At 49.0% G+C, this 20,291-nt stretch overlaps 6 protein-coding genes across 6 annotated transcripts; 2 read left to right on the top strand and 4 right to left on the bottom strand.

Annotated features, from left to right (window-relative positions):
* Positions 1-3,976: 3,976 nt before the first annotated feature.
* Positions 3,977-5,374, bottom strand: GIQ15_02726 (uncharacterized protein; the record flags this gene model as incomplete). The annotated part of the gene is made up of 3 exons (XM_033550143.1): positions 3,977-4,415; positions 4,475-5,037; positions 5,108-5,374. 3 exons carry the CDS (start codon positions 5,372-5,374, stop codon positions 3,977-3,979), a joined length of 1,269 nt encoding a protein of 422 aa, XP_033407304.1.
* An 839-nt stretch (positions 5,375-6,213) lies between these two features.
* Positions 6,214-8,176, bottom strand: GIQ15_02725 (FHA domain-containing protein; the record flags this gene model as incomplete). The annotated part of the gene is made up of 3 exons (XM_033550142.1): positions 6,214-6,855; positions 6,907-7,009; positions 7,062-8,176. 3 exons carry the CDS (start codon positions 8,174-8,176, stop codon positions 6,214-6,216), a joined length of 1,860 nt encoding a protein of 619 aa, XP_033407303.1.
* Positions 8,177-10,289: 2,113 nt separating this feature from the next.
* On the top strand, positions 10,290-13,418 carry GIQ15_02724 (vacuolar protein 8; the record flags this gene model as incomplete). The annotated part of the gene is made up of 9 exons (XM_033550141.1): positions 10,290-10,366; positions 10,452-10,666; positions 10,893-11,124; positions 11,180-11,522; positions 11,617-11,737; positions 11,804-11,917; positions 11,971-12,216; positions 12,270-13,019; positions 13,090-13,418. 9 exons carry the CDS (start codon positions 10,290-10,292, stop codon positions 13,416-13,418), a joined length of 2,427 nt encoding a protein of 808 aa, XP_033407302.1.
* Positions 13,419-14,214: 796 nt separating this feature from the next.
* Positions 14,215-14,970, top strand: GIQ15_02723 (exosome subunit Csl4; the record flags this gene model as incomplete). Its single annotated transcript, XM_033550140.1, has 1 exon — positions 14,215-14,970. The coding sequence occupies one exon, from the start codon at positions 14,215-14,217 to the stop codon at positions 14,968-14,970; it is 756 nt and encodes a 251-aa protein (XP_033407301.1).
* A 488-nt stretch (positions 14,971-15,458) lies between these two features.
* Positions 15,459-18,966, bottom strand: GIQ15_02722 (elongation factor 2; the record flags this gene model as incomplete). Its single annotated transcript, XM_033550139.1, has 6 exons — positions 15,459-15,841; positions 15,907-16,196; positions 16,259-17,779; positions 17,837-18,774; positions 18,852-18,872; positions 18,925-18,966. The coding sequence occupies 6 exons, from the start codon at positions 18,964-18,966 to the stop codon at positions 15,459-15,461; spliced, it is 3,195 nt and encodes a 1,064-aa protein (XP_033407300.1).
* Positions 18,967-19,495: 529 nt separating this feature from the next.
* On the bottom strand, positions 19,496-20,073 carry GIQ15_02721 (uncharacterized protein; the record flags this gene model as incomplete). The annotated part of the gene is made up of 2 exons (XM_033550138.1): positions 19,496-19,980; positions 20,043-20,073. The coding sequence occupies 2 exons, from the start codon at positions 20,071-20,073 to the stop codon at positions 19,496-19,498; spliced, it is 516 nt and encodes a 171-aa protein (XP_033407299.1).
* Between the last annotated feature and the right edge of the window lie 218 nt (positions 20,074-20,291).

The following is a 20,291-nucleotide window of genomic DNA, read 5'->3' as shown; positions in this document are numbered from 1 at the left end:
TACAAAGTAGAAGCCAGCGGAGGCCTTTTTTTTTTTATCAAAAAGCCGATCTTGGGGCAGCAAATATACATTTTTGGGATATAATGGGCACCCGTGCGGATATTATCAGTAAACTTGAAGACTTGACAGATCTCGAGTTTGCCGTCCTCCTTTGCCTCCTTGCTAAAGAACATTGCTTGATTGACACTTCACTTGATACGTTGGATGACCTTGCTAATGAGCTTGTATTGGTAGGGCCTCTGTCTAGTCCTGTGTGTAGTCAACAAGCTTATGGATGTTATTAGATATCCCGGGAGATATTTGGCTTATCGAGCGTCATCATTAACTGCACCCCTGATACGTCCGTGGATGAGTTCTTTAACGCAATCCTGCAAGATGGCAAGCAGGAAATACAACCACATATCTCCCAGACAGAAGGCGATATAGCTGGAGTAAGTCTTTGGCAGGAGTTGCTACTAACCCCCAACAGCCTGGTTAAGGTGGCCATATTCGTATTTCACCTTTTGTACCCACATCTTCACTGTCTCCCCCTGATATATGTCCCCCCGTTGACCAGGAATACCCTAGAGAGGACGTATATTTGAACCAGCCCGATTTATTTAGCTAACAATGAGATAGCATACCGATGCTCGGCGTCGTGGCGGTGGAGACGCGTTGGAATGGTCTAAGCCAGGCATGAGCAACGCTGATGGTTACGAGGTTGTCAACATAATTATCGCAAAACACTTCGATCGAATCTCTCAAAACGTCCAAATACAAACCCTAGAGGTATTTTTTTTATATTTTACCATCCCCGATTCCTTGCTCCGCTCTATACTAATTTTATTACCACTGTAGATATTACGCTCTAGACGAGTCTATACCAACACAGCAACGTACAAGGCTCCCAAGGATTTCATTTTTATACCCCTTCTTTCTTCTAGTGCAAGAGAACTCTCTTCTCGGCTGAATAATCACCTAGTACGTTTCCCTATCTTCAATATACCAGCATGTTACTTACATCCCTAGAATGAACATATATCTATTTCACACTACCATGATCCATCTATCGGCCTTGCTAATCTGGAAGGCGATGGCACTTCTATGGTTGATGATGGAGGCTCTCTATCATCAGTTATACGAAATATTCCACTGCAACCGCCTTTCGCCGATAAAACTGAAACTCCACTAGTTCTTGAAGAGGTATGCTTAACAATTTTCCGGGGTTATCATCCAGACCAGCCTAACTCGCTGGGAATATAGAATATTGACTTCCTAAGAAAACTATCACACGATGTGACTGTATCCACCGAAGTCTATTGCTATCTTGAAAACATTATCAATTTTTTGAGGTTCAACAGAGCGGTTTTTGCTGGAATAACCGCTCCTGCTACACGCCAATTTCACAAGCTGGTGAAGTATGCAAATTCACCTTTTTAATCTCTACTCTTAGGTACTTACAATTATGCTAGATGTCTTGCACCTTTACACGGAGTTGACTATGTCCCGCCATCCCTAGTCGCTTTAGCAGCAAAGAAAGTCTATCGCCACCGCATCTCGATTGCAAGACCACAGGACGATCGCAGTATGATGTATGGCAGCGACCTCAATGCTATAAAGGCCATTCTGTCAGACGCGACCCCGGAAAGTATTATCGAAGACGTGTTGGCAGAAGTTGAGGCACCTTTGTGAATTGTTGACGCCATTGATTCTATCACACTCTGGCACCACAACTACTTGCTATACCTACCTTTGTAAGGATCCCATCCTTGCGCTGACTACGACTCCCCATTTCATTACAACTAATTATGGAAACAGCACAAGTTCCCAATTTGGAAAGAGTTATGATGGCATGTTCTTATGTCATCAGGTAAACACGGTTGCCCTCTTCACGGCGCCCATCTGCTTATAACTACTGTTTGTTTTTCGTACCCAGTTTTTTGTTATAATTATGGGCATCCATGTTTTATTCAAGTAGCAGGATACCCTCATTATTATTCAGGCGACGTGGACGACAGCACTGCACATTACCGTATTGAGGCCGGGTACTCCGGAGCAAGGGGTCACTCAGGAAACGGCCTTCTCGGAACTTTTGGATAGGTTATTGACACCTCCGGAACCTGCCAACAGATTGATAGTGGATATTATAACTTCCTCCAATGTCTCAACCCATGAAGTCTAGCCTGGGATTTAAATCCGAGGACCTTGAGTCTAGCAGAAACGCCAGTCCATCTTCTCTATTGACTAATCTGTCATCAAATCTGTGGTCGAGTGGCGGACATGTCGATGATAGAGAAGAACTGGAAGAAGCGAATGAAGATAAACCGATCGTGTTCAATGCCACCGGTGAGGCCCACCGTGCAGACCTAATTCATCTCGGCGTTGCATTGCAAGATAACAAGGGAGATCCAAAATTTTACGTACGTGTGTCTGATCATCCAGCCCTTACCGACCCCCTAAATATGAAACTATTATGCTCACGCCAGCTTGGATTCTTAGATCCCCTACTGGAGTTTTGATGAATTTATGAAAGTCCCCCCCCGAATCCCTAATACTTTAGAGGCCAGATTCAGACATCAGTCCCGACAATATTTTCTTCTAATGCACCTATGGTTTATCCAACTCGGTGATATGCATCGCAGAACTTTGCAGAACGTCCAAGCAGCGAATACATTTTGGAACTCAAAAGGGCCGAAGACCTGGGATGGAAGGTCATATGCGTACTACCAGAATTGGATACCAGACGCTATTTGGAGGGTTAAATCCGATCTAACCTGGATGTTCAATCCCGGGATAAAACGACAATCACGACCGGGTCCTGTAAAAGGAGGTGAATTTCCTTTACTCTCAGCAGGCTATAAGAAGTGCATAGAAAGACACAAGAGATTATGCAAGGAAAATCGCAAAGCGAAGATGCTTGATGCTACCTCCATGTCCACCGATACACGGCGAAAGATACAGAACCTATGTTGTCAGGTAATGCACGAATTTACGGATTGTTCTTCTCCTAAGCCTAAACCCTCCCTGGCAACAAAAGGCCGAAATGTCACCAATATAATTGATGGACTGCGTACCACCCGTCCTAGCCCAGTTACTCGGCCAAGAGGAAGAGGGGCGATAGGGCTAGTAGTGCAACGACGGCAGCCTAGTGCTTCTTATTGCTTGATTCCCTCGCGAAGGGCGCAACGTCCGAGTCTGACATTAAAACTTCGCCATGGGCATGGACAGGTTCCTGGAAAGGCTCCAGATTTGCCAATCTCAGCAAGGACCAGGAGTAAGAGCCAGACTCCCATATAAGGCTCATTGTTCACAGAACAACTACTTACTATCAGGAAGCGAGAAATGTGGCTATACTGAGAAGGAATAATGAGTGCGGAGCATTATACGGCTGTTTGTTCAATTACGGCTGATGTGTAGGCCTCATCCCGGGTATTTAATTATTATTATCACATGCGAACTAAGAATGCTTTGATGGGGTGGTAATTCAATGACTACGGATTCTCTAAGCTGGGCCGTTGTCGAGTTCAATCTTGGAGCCGAAAAAGCTGTCATTACTGTTACTAGCCAGGATTAGAAAGATGAAGTGCCAACCTTATACTCCCATTTCGTTTACATTCGTCTCTTTGCTAGACTAATCTTCCACCTAGTATGAGTACTACCTTCATATATGTTCTCTCTAGAGAGATAGGCTTTCTTCTTTCTTCCGGGACATAGAACCTCTGGCCTTGGTACTGACAAGATCTTTCCATTCTAATAACTAAATACTATAAACTCAGTCTGAATAGTAAAACAACGTAGAGGTATATACAACTAGGCGGGGAGGCGTGAAACATACAGGCTAAAATCAAGCGCTGGCCACCAATTGGGTCTGAAACAATGATGATGTATGCAAAATAGGAAACTGGGCACATTCTTAGATATGAGAGGTCTCTAAACCATGGGTATAACGAGCGTCTGACGTATGAGAAATGAACAAATTAAGTAGAGGCAAGCACCACTAGGTTCGAATAAACATCTCTCTACGAGAAACATTCCCGTTGCTAACCCCATTGCTAACCCCGTTGCTGACTCCATTGTTAGTTCCGTTATGGGTGCCATTAGTGCCATTGCGAGTCCCGTTGTGAGTACCATTGTGAGTACCATTTCTGGCACCGTTAGTCACTGTATCATCGTCATCAGCATGAGGGTCATTCAGCTTCTTCCACTCATTAAGGATGGCTTCAATTTCAACCCTTTCGTCTTCAACAATGGCATCCATCTTGATATCATTCTTGTCATAGCCAAAGGGGTCTTCGAGCTGAGAGCCAATTCCCTCAATACCGTAGAGAGTGAATATAACCAAGCAGACAATCGGTACAGCCCACCAGCCCATGTCATCTACCATGGCAAAGGGCAGAACACAGCCGAACAGAGCCAGTACTTGCTTTTGGTGGATCCTAGCCTGGATTAGAATATTGCAATTTGGACGTTTGGACGTAGGCGAGTGAGAACTTACAGGTGAGCAACGGGAATTGGGGTCAGTTTGATAGTCTCCATCTTTCCGTATGCATCAATCATCGCGCTGATCTGGTTACCCATCTGGTTGGCACTGGGAGGATCGTACCAGCCTCTCTTAACACCACGATGGATGAAGGCCTCGATGGGAAAGGTCAATTGAAGCGGCAACCCCAGTCCATCAGCCTCGTGTGCTTGAAATCCAGCGGGCAACAAGCTAAGGAACTCCTGCTTGGGGCCTCCAGACTCTTCCCTGTGGACGACCTCTGCTATCATGTTCGGGTTCGAGATGGAACCCCATTCTGTGCTCCATTCGGCACGCAGATAGCACTTGACGGCGTAAGGGAAGGCAACAAGTAGACGTATCGTCCTTTCGATATCCTGCTTTTCAGCATCTGTGAGGGGTCCGTTGGAGTTGCGAGAGCTAACGAGGATTGTACGGATGAGATTGCGCATCGACGTGGTGATGGCAGTCAGGCTGTTTCTGCCATCCCAGAAGCGATTGTAGGACGTTTGATTGCGGAAGACGAGGATGAGACCGACGACGATAGAGAGGGAGGGGATCTACTCGTATTAATATATTGATTGCAGGTAGGAAGAAGCAGGCAAGCAACTTTGCATATCTATCACGTACGATCGTCGGTGGGACGCCCACGGTATCAAATACATGTTTATCGAGGAAGACGACCAGGACGGTGAACAGGGCATGGCACACTACAGGGACGAGGATGGCTCCGTGTATAGCTCCCTTGATGAAGCGGAGAACCAGCGGCCATCTTTTGCGGTTTGTCCTATGCATCAGAACGAGTTCATAGACGGGTTCATAGGATAGAGAGGACTCGATACCTTCGCGGCTTCGAGCGATGCGACAGCCTGAACGGATAAGTAGGCCGTCGGTCATGGTGTCTGCCGTTCTCCTGGGCGCTCAGCGCAGTTGTGATCTCTACCGGCATGGTGATGGGTGTATCTTCGTCTCACGGATACTTCAATGCTGCGAGAGGGTGTGTGGACGATGTCACTCTGAAGCCCCTGAAACAAAGCACCGAGGAGCTAGTCCGCGCAACAGAAAGCACGAATAGTAAAAAGAAACGAGATAAAGGAACCTCCTCCTCTCGGCAAGTAGCAAGTAGCAGGAATTTAGCAGATGTTTTTAAATATATAGCTGATATAACTACTACGGGATGTCGCAGGGATACTTCTCCCCCTTCCCCTGTCTCGCCGGCTTCACTTTGACAGTCGCGCATGTGGAAGAAAAGCAACTCTAGAGGCGTTTCAAGTGGATCCGAGTACAAATCAAAGAATGGGGATTGATGCTGGCGAGAGTCACTATGGAGCAGCATTACGTTGACGGGTAGCGCGTTATGCATGAATTACGAGGCCTGACGGGAAAGCAAGGAAGTACTTTTTTGGTGTATATAAAAGTCACTTTAAGAGTAGTTCATTGGGTAACCAAGAAAATCAAATGATGTAATCGCAGTGGTATCTGCGGGGGAATCAAAATAAAGGGACAAGGAAGGATGGACGGGGACAAAGGAGAAACGGGGGATAACAGTAAAAATGTCATCAGACACGATCATCGCTAGAACGCCGATGGGAAAGGGAAGGGGGGAGGGAGGGATAGTAACTTAAAGAGTAGAGAAATACGAGTTTAAATCATGGACAGGAATAGCCGCCAGTAATGCTTTGACAGGATGTAGAAAGGGAATGTATGCAAGTGGGAGGATATATGTCGAAATGGTGTCAGAGCCGTCCAGCTCGGCCGTCGAGAGCAAGTAAGCCAGTATCGTTTCTCGGTGTGAGCGGATCTTCGACGAATATCGTGTCTCGATTACTACTGTCCGGCACCCTCCTTCTCCCAGTGCCTGCCCGGAGAGTCGAGCTTGGAGATAATATGTCGATGTTTGGGCTGCGTTGGACGTCGTTGGCCATGGCTGACTCTGACGGGTCCTGCATGGCCGGATGATATAGTTCTCTATCTACGCGTTCTGGCGGTTCGAGATCGGGTTCTGGTTCCGGTTCAGGGTCAGACTCTAGTGTCATGTTTCCTGTAGCAGCAGCCAGGGTCCCGTCTGTCTCCGTGTGGGTGTAAACAATGGGTGGGGTGGTGCTTGAGTTGTTATTAGCTCTAGAGGAGTTGCTGGCGGTGTTTTCGATCGCTTGTGGAGGGAAGTGGGATGGGGTTTGTCGTTGGGCGTTGGCGGTAGGTTTGATGTTTTCTTCGTACGAATCGTTGGAATCGTCGACCTCGGCGTTTAGGTCTGTGTATGCTCGACAGTTGGGGCATTGGAACATGGGATATTCGGGAGAGTGGATGAGGCGGCGGATGCACTTGTAGTGCCAGACGTGAGCGCAGGCGGCCATGAAGAGGCACTGATACGGTCTCTGTATAGCTGGTTAGAATGCGCAAGATAGACACGATATATATAGACTTACCAAGACGGAACCGAGACATATCGAGCATTCTCTACATCCCTCGTAGTCTGTGGCATCTGTAGAGCCCTTCCCAAGGTTATTTATCAGGGCTTCGGTGTTTTTACTTGATGCTTGTTAGAACAGGTCATCAACAAGATAGCTGTCGAGGAACTTACTTGAACTCGTTGGCTCTCTGCTGCCACATCCTGTTGCACTCTATACGAATGCGCACACATCTGAAGATCAGCTCCTCACCGCCTCTAAAGTCGATTCCAAGCTGTACGATATCCCCATCTCTCACGGCGTACTGTCTCGACGGCACATTAGGCTGGCTGAGGCGCATATGGTTGAGAAACGTCCCGGACGAGCTCCCCACGTCCTTGATATGCCACTGCCCGCCGATGAAGGAAAACTCGCAGTGTTTCCGGCTGACGACCTTGGACTTGAATCCTACAGGTGCAGCTGATGGACCTAGGGTGTTTTCAGGCGGCACACCGTCTCGTTCCGAGTACCGGCCTACTTTTATAATGCTGGCCTCGTCTGTGATGGTTCGTGTCATGGGAGTGAAGGGGAGGGATGGCCTCGAGTTCTGGTGGGGGTCTTGGTAGGCGAAGAAGCGGATAGTAGATTGCTGCTGGCCAGTCGAGTTGGCCTGAGAAGTAGATGTCTCTGATATTTCTGATGTCTCTGCTGCTGCTGGCGCTGGAGCGTTGCCCGCTCTAGATGTAGGACCGTAGTTTTCGTTTGTAGGAGGCCGTTCGCTCCCTCTGCTCGTTTCCGGCGGTGAAGACGAAGAAGAATCCTGCTGCTGGCCTGACTCTGCCGCCGGAGTCATATTCAGAGCCTGAGCCATCATCTCTCTCGCGGGCAGACGGCCAGACGGTATAGACTGCTGCTGCTGCTCTGGCCGGTCCTCCGAAGTAGACGATTCACTGCTCTCAGCGTCCGAGCGACTGAACACGCTGTACCGCTGCGAGGATGATTCCAGCTCCGCCGAGGGACTGCGAGCGAGCTCTGCGTGCAGCAGGTCGGAGTTTTCCTGTTGCTGGAGCGACGACTCTGCGTGGTGATGGTCGTGGTGGTGGTGGTGGTGGTCTTCTGGAGCCGCGGGCGTGTGCGAGGCGCGGCCGACGACCCAGCTCAACCGCTTGCGATACGAGCGGTGGCTGCTGGGCGCTGACGAGCTGCTGGTGTTGGAGTGTGTTGGAGGCCGTCGCTGGCTCAGACGGCGTAACCTGCTCCCAAACGACGGCGGGGCGGTCGTTGGGCAACTGGGCGCCGCGGTGGTCATGGATAGAACTGTCGCCGTCTGCGAGATCAGTCGCAGACCAGGCCAACAGACCAGCGAGATAGCGAACAAAGATGCTCACCTTGGGATAAGCCCTCGCTGAGAACTCTAGAAGTTGAAGTCGACCCAGAACTCGACACTGGAAGTTGACAGAAGTTGAGAAGTGAAGTCGATATCTTGACCAGCAGAGTATCGAGATCTACCATATACCGGTGTCTGTCAGTATGGCATCGCGCTGTCCAGCGGTCTACATATATCACCTATATAGGTTGAGCTGACGATAGACGAACGACGACGACGACGACGAGACGAAACGAGAAGACAAAACGAAGAGACAACGACGAGACAACGAAGAGAGAAGGATGGCGAGGATATATCAACTTCGCCTGCTCAGCCCGTCTACCAGCCCGTAATCGCTCCCTACGGCGCTGCGGTGGCACGACCAACCTCCACGCTGCATCAAACTAAACCAACTACTCCCTATTTAACTCCAGGCTAATGGAGCGAGAGGGAGGTCCCGTGTCCTCGCTGGCTGCTTGGTATCTCCCTGGGGGCTTGCAAACTAGTGTCCGGCGTGTTGTTATAGCATGCGGCGGGCGTACCTAGACTGCGTATAATTTTATGACGGGCTTCGTACTTGGTTTCAGGCTTGCTGGGGGGGAACCAGAAAGACGAGGACGAGGACGGAGGCAGGCTTCGGCGAGATGCTCCAATTACTCCCAGTGGGTCGAAGGGAATTGCTTTTTCACCCTTGATCTTCGCTGCATTACGAGTTACATATTACATCGGGAGGATGATATCGAGGACCATATCGAGGAGGACGATGGGCAGGACGAGGAGAAGCAAGACCGAGGACGAGGACGACGTCAAAGCGTGGATAGACTAGACGACGGGTGGACGGATAACTAGACGACGGAGGTGGACAGAGCTACGGTTTATATCGCGATAGTCAAGGGCATCGCCGTCGATCAGAATCCAGCGCTGGGTCACTGACTCGATTACGGTTTGACAGCCGGCATATCATCGCTGCTGCATGCATCTGCATCGCTGCATATCTGCCAGTTCAGCCGTAATGCCAATGCTCCCGAGCTACCCTGGTTCATGGACTCCGGAGTTGAGCGCAAAGAACAGCCAGAGGCGACGACGACCGGTTCTGCCCTGGAATTGTAAGATGCAGCCTTGCGCACGTCGGCATTCTACCGGTGCAACATGGTGATCCTTCGTGGCTCGATGTCCAGGGCGATCGTAATCGACCGAGCCTGTGCGACTCTGATGCGCCATGTCTACGGTATCACCGTCCGAGTTGAGTTATTAGTTGTGCAGTGGATTAGATACGAGGACTATCAAAGGCATGTCGCAGTCCTGTCTTTGACCATCTCCCGCCGAAGATCCGCCCTGTCTTCGAGAGGTTCATGAAAGGGAGAAAGGGAAAGGGAAAGGGGCTGTTTCAGCCTTATGAACCTGGCTGAGCATAGCCTCTGTCTCGGTGCTGTTGACTGGAAGCAGAAGGACTTCAGACACAAGACCGGGAAGATGGGAAGGACCAGACTCGGACGCAGGTACGGAGAATTAATCGGTGGCTGAATTCGCGATGGGAGATCGATGTCTTTCACTTTCATTTCGGCAGGGGATAAGAGAGACTATTTAAACCTCCCGAATGCGGTGCTCTAGCTGGCTTCAAGATACGGTCCCCGAGGCTTGTGGAGATTGTTCTATTTATGCATCCGACTATCGACGCCAGGATCGCTTCCGTCAACTTCAACCACGTCAAAGAGCATGTCGAGAGCGTCAATATATTGATGGCGAGGAGTATGGAGTATTGATACTCGAGGAGAATAACATTATATGTCTCTGCCAGGGTCTACGCCATCACGGCCAGCTGACATGCTCACGCTGGCAGGGTTGTTGCAGTTTGGCACCTGTCTTACCGGGGCCACTATTGGCCTGCGACAGCTCAGACACCGTCGACCAAGGCCAATGATGGTGGAAGCCGGAGCTGCATGATATGCTTAAATCGGCCGTTTCCATCGTCCAAGCATTCATCGTTCAGCATTTAGCATTCAGCATTCAGCGTATACAGCGCTGTCGATCTCCAACACCGCCATCTCGCTATAGCATGGGCATGGGCTTTACGAGTCCACCTGAAAAGAAACGACCGCCAATCGGGGGGGAGAGGGAGGCCATTTCAATCTCGTGCAGAGCTATTGGCAATGGACGGAGCTTGTCGTCTTGCTGGTTACTGCTGATCTACCGTGCAGCTTCATCACTTGCATAGCAGATCCGTCTCTCTACCATCTCTACCATCCTCTTCCTACTCTATCCTGTCTATCTCTACCATCCTCTCTTCTCTATCCTATCTCTACATCTACATCTACCTCTACCTCTACCTCTACCTCTACCTCTACCTCTACCTCTACCTCTACCCCTACCTCTACCTCTACCTCTACCGTCACCTGTCTATCTACATCGACATCACCCTACGCATACTACCTAGTATCTACATCTCTATCCTATTATATATCTATCTATGTCTATATGTCTATCTGTTTCATGTTTGTCATGGGATACCTGTAATTCGCCAAGCCTGGCAACGTCCTGCGTAGTCATCCCGTATCCACCGTAATACAGATACACCCAGCCACAGAAAGTTCTCCCAGCTCGTTTCTTCTTCCCCCTTGTCCAAAGTCGCAACATCGGAGGAACAGGAACAGCATCACAGGAACAGCAGAGGACGAAGAAGAAGAAGAACAGCGCCACGCACCAAGTAACTCCGAGCTGTGGCTGTCGCCCGCTCGCGCATCACAAGACTCTCTTCCCCTACGCTCGCTCTGCTCTGCTCTGCTCTGCTCTCCGGCCGGGGATGACTTCATCAGCTCTCGGTGCTCCTGGGTCTCGTTCTTCTTCTCCATAGCCAATCGAGCTCGCTCAGTCCCTGCGTCCGCCCGTCGACCGTACGCTCTTCGTGCCTCCGTCCGACCAGTGCCGCACATAGCTCACAGCTCACAGCTCATCGTCTGCCGTCTGCCGTCTGCCGTCCTGTTTACACGCCTGTCGTGGAGCGGCGTCTCGGGGGGAGCCTAACCTACCTCTGCTTCTCTCACCATCCCCCACCAACCACCACCACATCCTCCTGCCGCCGGTTGCACTTCTAGACAGTCTCGAAAGAATGGGAAATGCGTGTCTTTCCTGCTTAACAGGTACCTTCACTTCGATCTCCAGTTGCTGCCACCACCGCCTTGCTGACCTGGTGGCTCCCTGCAAAGGTCGATCGAGGGATAGCCTCTACGAGCCAATCATCGCCGATACCGAACGCGAAGCTGTAGCAGACCTGTTACAGTATCTGGAAAACGTATGTTCTATCTCATGATCTTTGTTTTGTCGTCTCTGTGACTACGGGAGAGCTTGGGAGAGCTTCGCTGACTTGGTTTCAACCGGTGCTGTAGCGGAATGAGACCGACTTCTTCACTGGCGAGCCGCTACGTGCGCTCAGCACCCTCGTCTACTCTGATAATGTCGACCTCCAGCGAAGTGCCAGTCTTACCTTTGCCGAGATAACGGAAAGAGGTGAGCAGAGAGACCCCCGCTTTTGCACCCGTGCTGCACGTACTAAGACCGGGTGTTGTGATATAGATGTTCGTGAGGTCGACCGGGATACTCTGGAGCCAATATTATTCCTGCTCGAGAGCCCGGATATCGAGGTGCAGCGCGCTGCAAGCGCTGCTCTGGGCAACCTTGCTGTTAACAGTACGATCCCACTTAGTACCCTTTTTATACTCGTACGTGCTAATATTATATAGCTGAGAACAAGGTGTCGATAGTCCTCCTCGGAGGCCTCGCTCCTCTTATCCGGCAGATGATGTCTACAAACGTCGAGGTGCAGTGCAATGCCGTTGGATGTATCACCAACCTAGCTACCCATGAGGAGAACAAGGCGAAGATTGCGGGCTCTGGAGCCCTAGGTCCGCTCACCCGGCTAGCAAGGTCAAAGGATATGCGCGTTCAACGGAATGCGACTGGCGCTTTGCTGAACATGACACATTCTGGTATGTACTGCCGCCGGTCAAGGTAATACTCAGACATGCTAACGTTTCTATAGACGAGAACAGGCAACAGCTCGTCCTTGCCGGCGCGATACCGATACTGGTCCAGCTCCTCACCTCGCCAGACGTTGATGTACAGTACTACTGCACCACTGCTCTAAGTAACATTGCAGTTGATGCCCTAAACCGTAAGAAGCTTGCACAGACTGAGTCGCGGCTCGTCCAGTCTCTCGTTCAACTGATGGACTCGTCGACGCCCAAAGTACAATGTCAGGCAGCTCTTGCGCTTCGAAACCTAGCTTCAGACGACAAGTACCAACTAGAGATCGTTCGTGCGAGGGGACTCCCACCGCTCCTTCGATTGCTGCAGTCGTCGTATCTCCCATTAATCCTGTCCGCAGTTGCATGTATTCGAAACATCTCCATACACCCAAACAACGAGTCGCCAATCATCGATGCCGGTTTCCTCAAACCGTTAGTCGACCTTCTCGGCTCTATCGACAACGAAGAGATCCAGTGTCACGCCATCTCCACTTTGCGAAATCTTGCAGCCAGCTCAGATAGAAACAAGGAGTTGGTGCTGGAAGCTGGTGCCGTGCAGAAATGTAAAGAACTAGTTCTACAAGTACCACTAACTGTACAGTCGGAAATGACTGCTGCCATCGCTGTTTTGGCACTAAGCGATGACCTAAAAGCTCGCCTCTTGAAACTCGGCGTTTTTGATGTCTTGATCCCTCTGACCGCTTCCGAAAGCATCGAGGTTCAAGGTAACAGTGCCGCAGCATTAGGCAACCTATCGTCAAAAGGTATGCACCCCCCCTCCCTTCTCATTTACACCGTGTATCCACACTCCTAACCTTTTTTTTTACATCACAGTTGGCGACTACTCTATATTTGTCCGAGACTGGACTGAACCCAACGGCGGTCTCCACGGCTATCTAAGCCGATTCCTAGCCAGCGGTGACCCCACATTCCAACATATCGCCATATGGACCCTCCTCCAACTGATCGAGTCTGAAGACAAGCGACTAATCGGCTTCATCACCCGATCAGAAGATGTAATACAACTCGTGCGAGCGATCGCGAACAAAAGCCTTGAATCCGATGACGACGAGGGAGAAGAAGGCGAAGAAGGTACCGGCGAAGTCATCACCCTTGCACAGAGATCGCTCGAACTACTTGGCTTCGACTCAAAGCATAGTTGATCTGCCAAATGTCTACCGCTTAACGACCTCCCCGACGCAGTGCACCTAGTGTCACTGCTTTCTATAATATATCCTTACTCCCCTGACTGGACGCCTCTTACTCGTTGCATATCACTTTGCTAGCTCTCGATACCTGCTGCTTTGTCGAAACCTTTTTCCCGTTTTATGTTCATCCGTCTTATATTTTCCTTTTAGTTTTCTCTCTGTGAATATTCATTTAACCGTGGCAAGGAGTCCAGGCGTCTCGGCGGCGGGTACTGAAAACAACCTCGTTCTCTCGCTTCTCTCTCTCTCTCTCTATTTCCTTGACTGTTCTACTCAGCATCGCTTCCTTTATTTTATATAAGACTGTTTTCAATACACCTTGTCCTTCATTGTATTCTCTCTAGGTCTGCGGCTTACTCTCTGACATCCCCTATCCGTCCACCGACTGTTACTTTACATGCCTACTGTGTTTATTTGGTAATGCTCCTTTTACTTGCTGGCCTGAGTCGAGTTTTGCATCCAGATACATAAAGAATGTATTCATTTATTGGTGTTCATACCCTAATATCAACATGGTCTTCTTTGCTTTTCGCTCTTTTTTAGTCATTTGTTTACCTTGTGACGTCATCCCGCTTGCTGAGTAAACAGTAACTCTAGCCGAGCTTATCTTAAACCTTCTCGGGTAAAAATTCCTTCGATAACAGCGATATCAACCTCTTCGTCCTCCCAGCTTCATATATCGCTTCGTCGCTCACTCGTTTTTTCTCTTCCGGTATTGTAGAAGCTCGCAGTTTATTTCCTCGCTCCAATAATGGCCGCCAAAGTCCCCTCAATTGCCGTCCCGGGCCTTTGTCTAGGTGATCTCTCAACATACACATCCGGCCCAGGAACATACGTTCGCGACTCGTCCATCTGCGCCTCCATTGCAGGCCCAGTAATCCTCAGAGATGACGATAAAGAATCAGACCCAAAGCGCAAACCCCGCAAAATCCTCACAGTATCAAGATCCCCAAGAACCGAAACCTCCCACTTAAACGGAACGCAGCCCGTCTCCAGCGCCCGATCCAAATCATCTTTAAAATTCAACACCTTACCAGCCGTTGACTCCATCGTTCTTGCACGAGTCACCCGTGTCCAAAAGCGTCAAGCCACAATCTCCATCCTAATGGTCGTAGACGACCAAAACAACGACCTGATCGACCAAGATATGCGCACAATCCTCTCTTCAGCACCCATAATTACCACCGCTGGCACAGATAGTGCAAACACAAGTAATACCGCCGACGACCTACGGTTCCAAGCCATCATTCGGAAAGAAGATGTTCGCGCCGTTGAAAAGGACCGCGTCGTGATGGAGGATATGTTTCGGGTTGGAGACATTGTGCGCGCATACGTTATATCCGTCGGTGATCAGAGTTCATACTATTGCTCTACAGCTAGGAATGAGCTGGGCGTCGTCATGGCTAGGAGCGAGGGAGGGAATATGATGTTTCCTGTTAGTTGGAAGGAGATGAGGGATCCCGTTAGTGGGTTGGGAGAGGCCAGGAAGGTCGCGAAGCCATTTTGATAGATTTGATATCCCATTTTGTAGAGCTTTGTTTATTAGAGCTGGTATATCCGGTTCGTTTGGTCGGGTTAGTTGAAAGGTGCCTATCTGAGGAGTTGCGAGAGTGAAGGTCCAGATGGGCTAAAAATCGCCGACTTGACGTACTGGCCATAAGGTCTGCAACGCAAGCATGATGGACGACTAGACAATTTGATACCACTTGAGAGGAAAGGATGACAACGCCGATTTCCCCCCGTCGTGGGTCCTCACTCTGGCGAGTCTCAGGAGATATGATCTCTGAGTCAGGGTTGGGTTATTTCGATATGTTGAGCGCCGTGAAGTGTACGAGGTGGTTTGAAGATTCCACGGCTCTACAGCCGGCGATATGTGGAAGATGATATTCAATACTAATGGCTCTGACATCGTTGTAATTCGCGATGGTATCTCATTCAATATATCTAGATAATGCTAATTTTTAATGGCCATTCCCTATGCTCTATCCTCTTTATTTACCTCTTTAGCGTCTTCTGCTTTTCAGCATCCTTAACCAACTTTTTCCCAGCAACGACCATTCCTTTCCTACTCCTAACGCTATCCATATACCTCTTCGCCACGTTCTCTTTATCAGCCAACTCGCCCAGATCTTCTAGCTCTTCCTCCGTTGCAGGAACCCAGAACGGATCTTGGTCAAGCATTTCGAAGCCAGTAAATATTAACTGCGGAGACGCGGCTCCAGACGTTCGTTTGCGGATTTCGTCTGAAAATCCAAACGATTCCGCAACAGGTAGAAGAGAAAGTATAGTGAAAAAGGAGGTTCCTTCTTTCATTGTTTCAGAAAGGATACGTCCGCGTCTTCGCGTTACAACGCCGTAAACACGGCCCAAGACCTCAGCTGAAGAAAAGTTGAGTTAGTTTCATTTATGATGACGGATGGGCTATTCCACAGTATTCACTTACTGGTAGCTTGGATTTCGCAGCTGTACATGGCAAGCATGATTCGGGGACTCCAGTCAAGGAACCCTTGCCATACAGCGTCACGTACTAGCCTTATCACTTCTCCTGTCAGACGAGTTTGCTCTTCATCTCCAGCTTCTTCTAGCGTAACATCCTCGATGAAAACTGCAACGCCTTGAACTGGTTCGCGGCATAGAGGACCCTGGGATGTGGCTAGTTGGAAGGCATAAGATATCTTGTCTGAGAACAGGCCAGAGTCACGGCCTGGCTTGTTACTAGAGCCCTCCGCAAATCTGAATTATGTTAATGATTAGCCTGAGTATAGATCATAACATCTTGAGGGGCTTCAACTTACAGTCTCTCGTAGCGTCCAGTTGGTGTTGCGTCAAATAGAATATTAGCCCCTGTTTTTCTTGGTCCGAATTCAGATACCTTTGCAAGTGCACCAGTCCATATTTCCTTATCTTCCTTTACCGCACCAAAGCAGGCAGCAAGCTCTTTCTTGAATTCGTCAATTGAAAGTGTGTTTCGGCTAGAAGCAGCACCCTCTGAGGTGGCTTCCTGAGAGTTGGCTGTATCATGGGTATCTTCTTCAGTCGCTTCCGCGGTATCTGTTGACACATTCCTTTTGCGTGCATATATCCTTTTAATAGTGCCTGCGTGCTTCAGAAGGAATTCTGATATCATTGTAGGCAGTGGCCGCACTCGAATCTGTATCTTAAGCTGCTTTGACCCTGAAGTTGTAATCACAGTCCCGCGGGGCAAGTCTGCATTTTTAGGAGGGGCCATTTCAGCAGCATTTATTATTGTTTCCCTGTATGGCACAATAGACTCTCCAGCCTGGATATCGCATTTAGCAAATCTCTCTCGAAGATCCTTCAGACATCGTTCTAGATGCAATTCTCCAGCGGTCAGAATAACATGCTCTCCACTCGGTAGTACCTCATACTGTGCACATGGGTCGCTCCGTTCCAACATCTTCAGTCCATTTATCATCTTATTGAGATCTGCCGGGTTCACAGGCTCCAATGCAACTCGAACGATAGGTGGATGGTTTAATGCAACGCCGGCAAGATTCACAGCCCCATCTACCTGGCTGCACAAAGTTCCTGTTTTCATGATATGACCTTCGAGTCCGGCAATCCCAAAAACAACCCCAGCGCTGACACTTTCCAAATTCTCAAGAGCGCGTCCCATGAGGAGGTATAGCCCCTTTACTATCACTTTTTCGGGTTCTGGGCTAGCTCGGGGGCTCATGGGAGAGAATTTTGGAGGCAACACGTATATCGAATCGCCGACCGAGAGCGTGCCGGAGTATAAACGTGCAAATCCAATAAGATGCTCTGGTTCAACCCTTTCTTCCACTTTGCTAGTCTCGTCCAACCGTGACTCTGATAGAGCATGTGCGAGGCCTGAGATATCATCCCCTTGTCCCTCATTTGCTTCACTTCGAAGTTTAGCAAACTCTTCCCGCTTCCGTCGAGCAATCTCTCGAGCTTCATCTGCAGACATTGTTCCACCGGGCATACGGCGCGTTTTAGACGGCAGCTCGCTTTCTGGAATCGAAACCATTTTACTGACATACCCTAGCACAGGATCATCTTTCCCTGACTTGGAGTTTATCATGGCGTCTCGAACTTTGGGGTCAATATAACTTGCGTCAGGCGAATCATCAATCATATCTGGAAGTCTGAGGGCCTGGGCATCTATGGGGCTAGGGAGATATTCAATAACGGAGACAAGCACGGCGGTAGATAGCGGTAGCCATGATGAAAACACAGCAGAGAGAATATTCCTAGGATCTCGAGACCGGAGAACATGAGGGGGTATCTTTATCGAGAGAGATTTTGTGATCTTTTCTAAAAGTGCAGGATCCCTATGAAGACGGTTAGAAGGGTATATATAAAGATGGCTAGTTACTGTCGGAACATACCCTGTGGAGTTAGCTCCCCCCGTAGTTGCGTTATAGACGGCCCAAATGGTATCCAAAACCAGCTGAACGAACATCGGACTTAAACGTCTACCCTTCAAGTGCCTCGGACCAAGGACTCTTTTCGTCTTGGGGTCTAGGTAGTATTCACCCCATAGCACTTTCTCCAGCGTAGCTCGTTTAATTCCAAGTTTCTTTTCATAAAGTCCGGCAAACTGTCGAATAGTAAACGCCCAGCCATCGGTAGCACTGCAGAAGATGACATTATTCTTTTCTGGAGCAAAGTATAGATCTTCATCATCACGCTCCTCAAACTCTGCGGCTTCAGGGTCCGCTTGAGAGTCCACATCCGTGCCTGTCTTCGACCGATCTTTTTCTTTTAGTGCTGCAGCTTTGACACGTTCTTCGACCTTCTCTCTCCACTGAAGGTCCTCTTCCATGCGTTCTCCCTGGTAGAAGCTCCCTATCACAGCATTTACTTGTTCCAAGATCTTGCTGAGGTGAGAATAAGCTTCTGAAGGACTCAACTTTAGCTCTGTCACTAGACGATCAATTTTGTTAAGGACGAGAATCGGTTTCAACCGCTCGACCCAGGTATGTCGTAGAACAGTGACGGTTTGACTGCAGACGCCCTCGACAGCATCGACGAGAACCAAAGCACCGTCACAGAGCCTAGAGGCAGTAGAAACCTCACTACTAAAATCGATATGGCCAGGGGAATCAATCAGGTTGATGAGATACTCTCGCTTATCTGGAGTCCCTTCCGGGGCCGATCTCCGCAGCATAGAGAAGTAAAGAGAGATGGCTGACGATTCCATCGTAATCCCACGTAGCTGTTCATCTGGACGGGAATCCAAATAGCGGATTTTTCCCGCCAGCTTTGGCGAGATGATGCCATTTGTGGCAATCAAGCTATCTGTTAACGAAGTCTTTCCGTGATCCTAGAAGAATAGACAGATAATGTTGCATTAACACGCTGCCTTTGGAGTTTAGAATGCAGAGTTCTATGGGAACGTACAACATGTGCGAGAATACATATCTATTACAATGGTTAGTGCATGCATGGTTCAAAAGCTCAAAGATATTCTCACTAAGATAGCAAGATAACGAGATAGCGGGGGAGGGGCAGCCATACATTTCGGATATCTTCAGCTTTATGCTGGAGGCGAACAAGATCTTCCAAGTTAACTACCGGCATCTTAGCATCTGGCGCGAGGTAATCTACCTGTGAGCCCGCGTTGAACGAAGGTGCGACTATCCAGGTGTTGAACACTGCCTCTTGGCTTTCAAGGTCCTGTTCTGTTCAAATCCGAATTCAAATTTTCGCAGCTCGTGAGATTTGCTAGATGACGTAAATATCAGGCCTGAGGAGATTTTGCAGCAATATATATAGAAATGCCGAAGATGGTGTGAGGTGAAGTATTTTGGTTCACGGTTTAAATTCTATCGTCGGATTTTATCTGGTCGGACCAAATATGACTGATTATTATAAATAACGACGAATTCTACAACAACCCGCTTGGCCCACTCAACTTGCCTTTGAATCCGCTAGATTATGCTGGTAATTGTTCCATTGTTCGATAACTACGATTATGCATTATATTTTTTGTAATTGTATCGTAATTTGACTGGGTTGTTGCCTGACCGTGAGTCATGGATATCTCATTCTTCATCGTCAAACGAGAGTTTGATCTTCTTCTTCGTGTTCTTCTTTCTCTTCGGCGCATTATCAGACTGCGGCTGAGGTGTCTTGGAGTCCTCGGGACCATCGCCGCCTCCTACAACCTTGCCTTGCTTCCTCTTTTTCGAGGCTCCAATCTCTGCTACGCTTTGCTTTGACTTGGAAGGTCGGTTGCCCACTTCGGCCTCATCTTCACCTGCGCTATTCTTCGTAGCCCCAGGCTGGCCATCCTCTTCTCCTTTTTCCCCAGAACCAGCGGTTTCATCCTTGGGCCCTTCTACCATCTCCAAATATCTGTCTTTCGAGATGACTTCGTTACTTTCTTCGTCAACATAAGTAGGTCCGTCGTCTTCGTCTTCGACATATTTTGCTTTGGTAGGACGCGGATTCGGCGCGCTGCGGTGGTATTCGCCGCCATCTCCATATTGATTTCTCAATTTACGGAGGAACGAGGGCTCTGGCTTCTCTATACAGGCAGGGTGATAAGTAACACGGTTCTGCGTAGATTGCACCACAACTAGTATTTACCGTATGAGAGATTCTTCGCCTTGTGGCTCATTGTGACTTGGACTGTAGGATCTTATTTTATGGCTTGCGTTGACTTCTGGCGCATAAAACGTTCGATCGCAAGCAGTGCGCCACCGTTCACCGTGTCATGGTTGGCAAAATAGTATCGTAGTAGAAGAGCGAGGACGATATAGATCCTCCAGAACGATAATGACCGGGTATTATCTTCCCCAAAGGCATTCAACGGCCTTTTTAAATGCATCCTCTCTT

Source organism: Arthroderma uncinatum, assembly GCF_011692745.1.
Source record: "Arthroderma uncinatum strain CBS 119779 chromosome Unknown scaffold2, whole genome shotgun sequence".
Lineage (NCBI taxonomy): Eukaryota > Fungi > Ascomycota > Eurotiomycetes > Onygenales > Arthrodermataceae > Arthroderma > Arthroderma uncinatum.
Note: the sequence above shows the minus strand (reverse complement) of the source record. Positions and strands in the feature narration are given on the sequence as shown.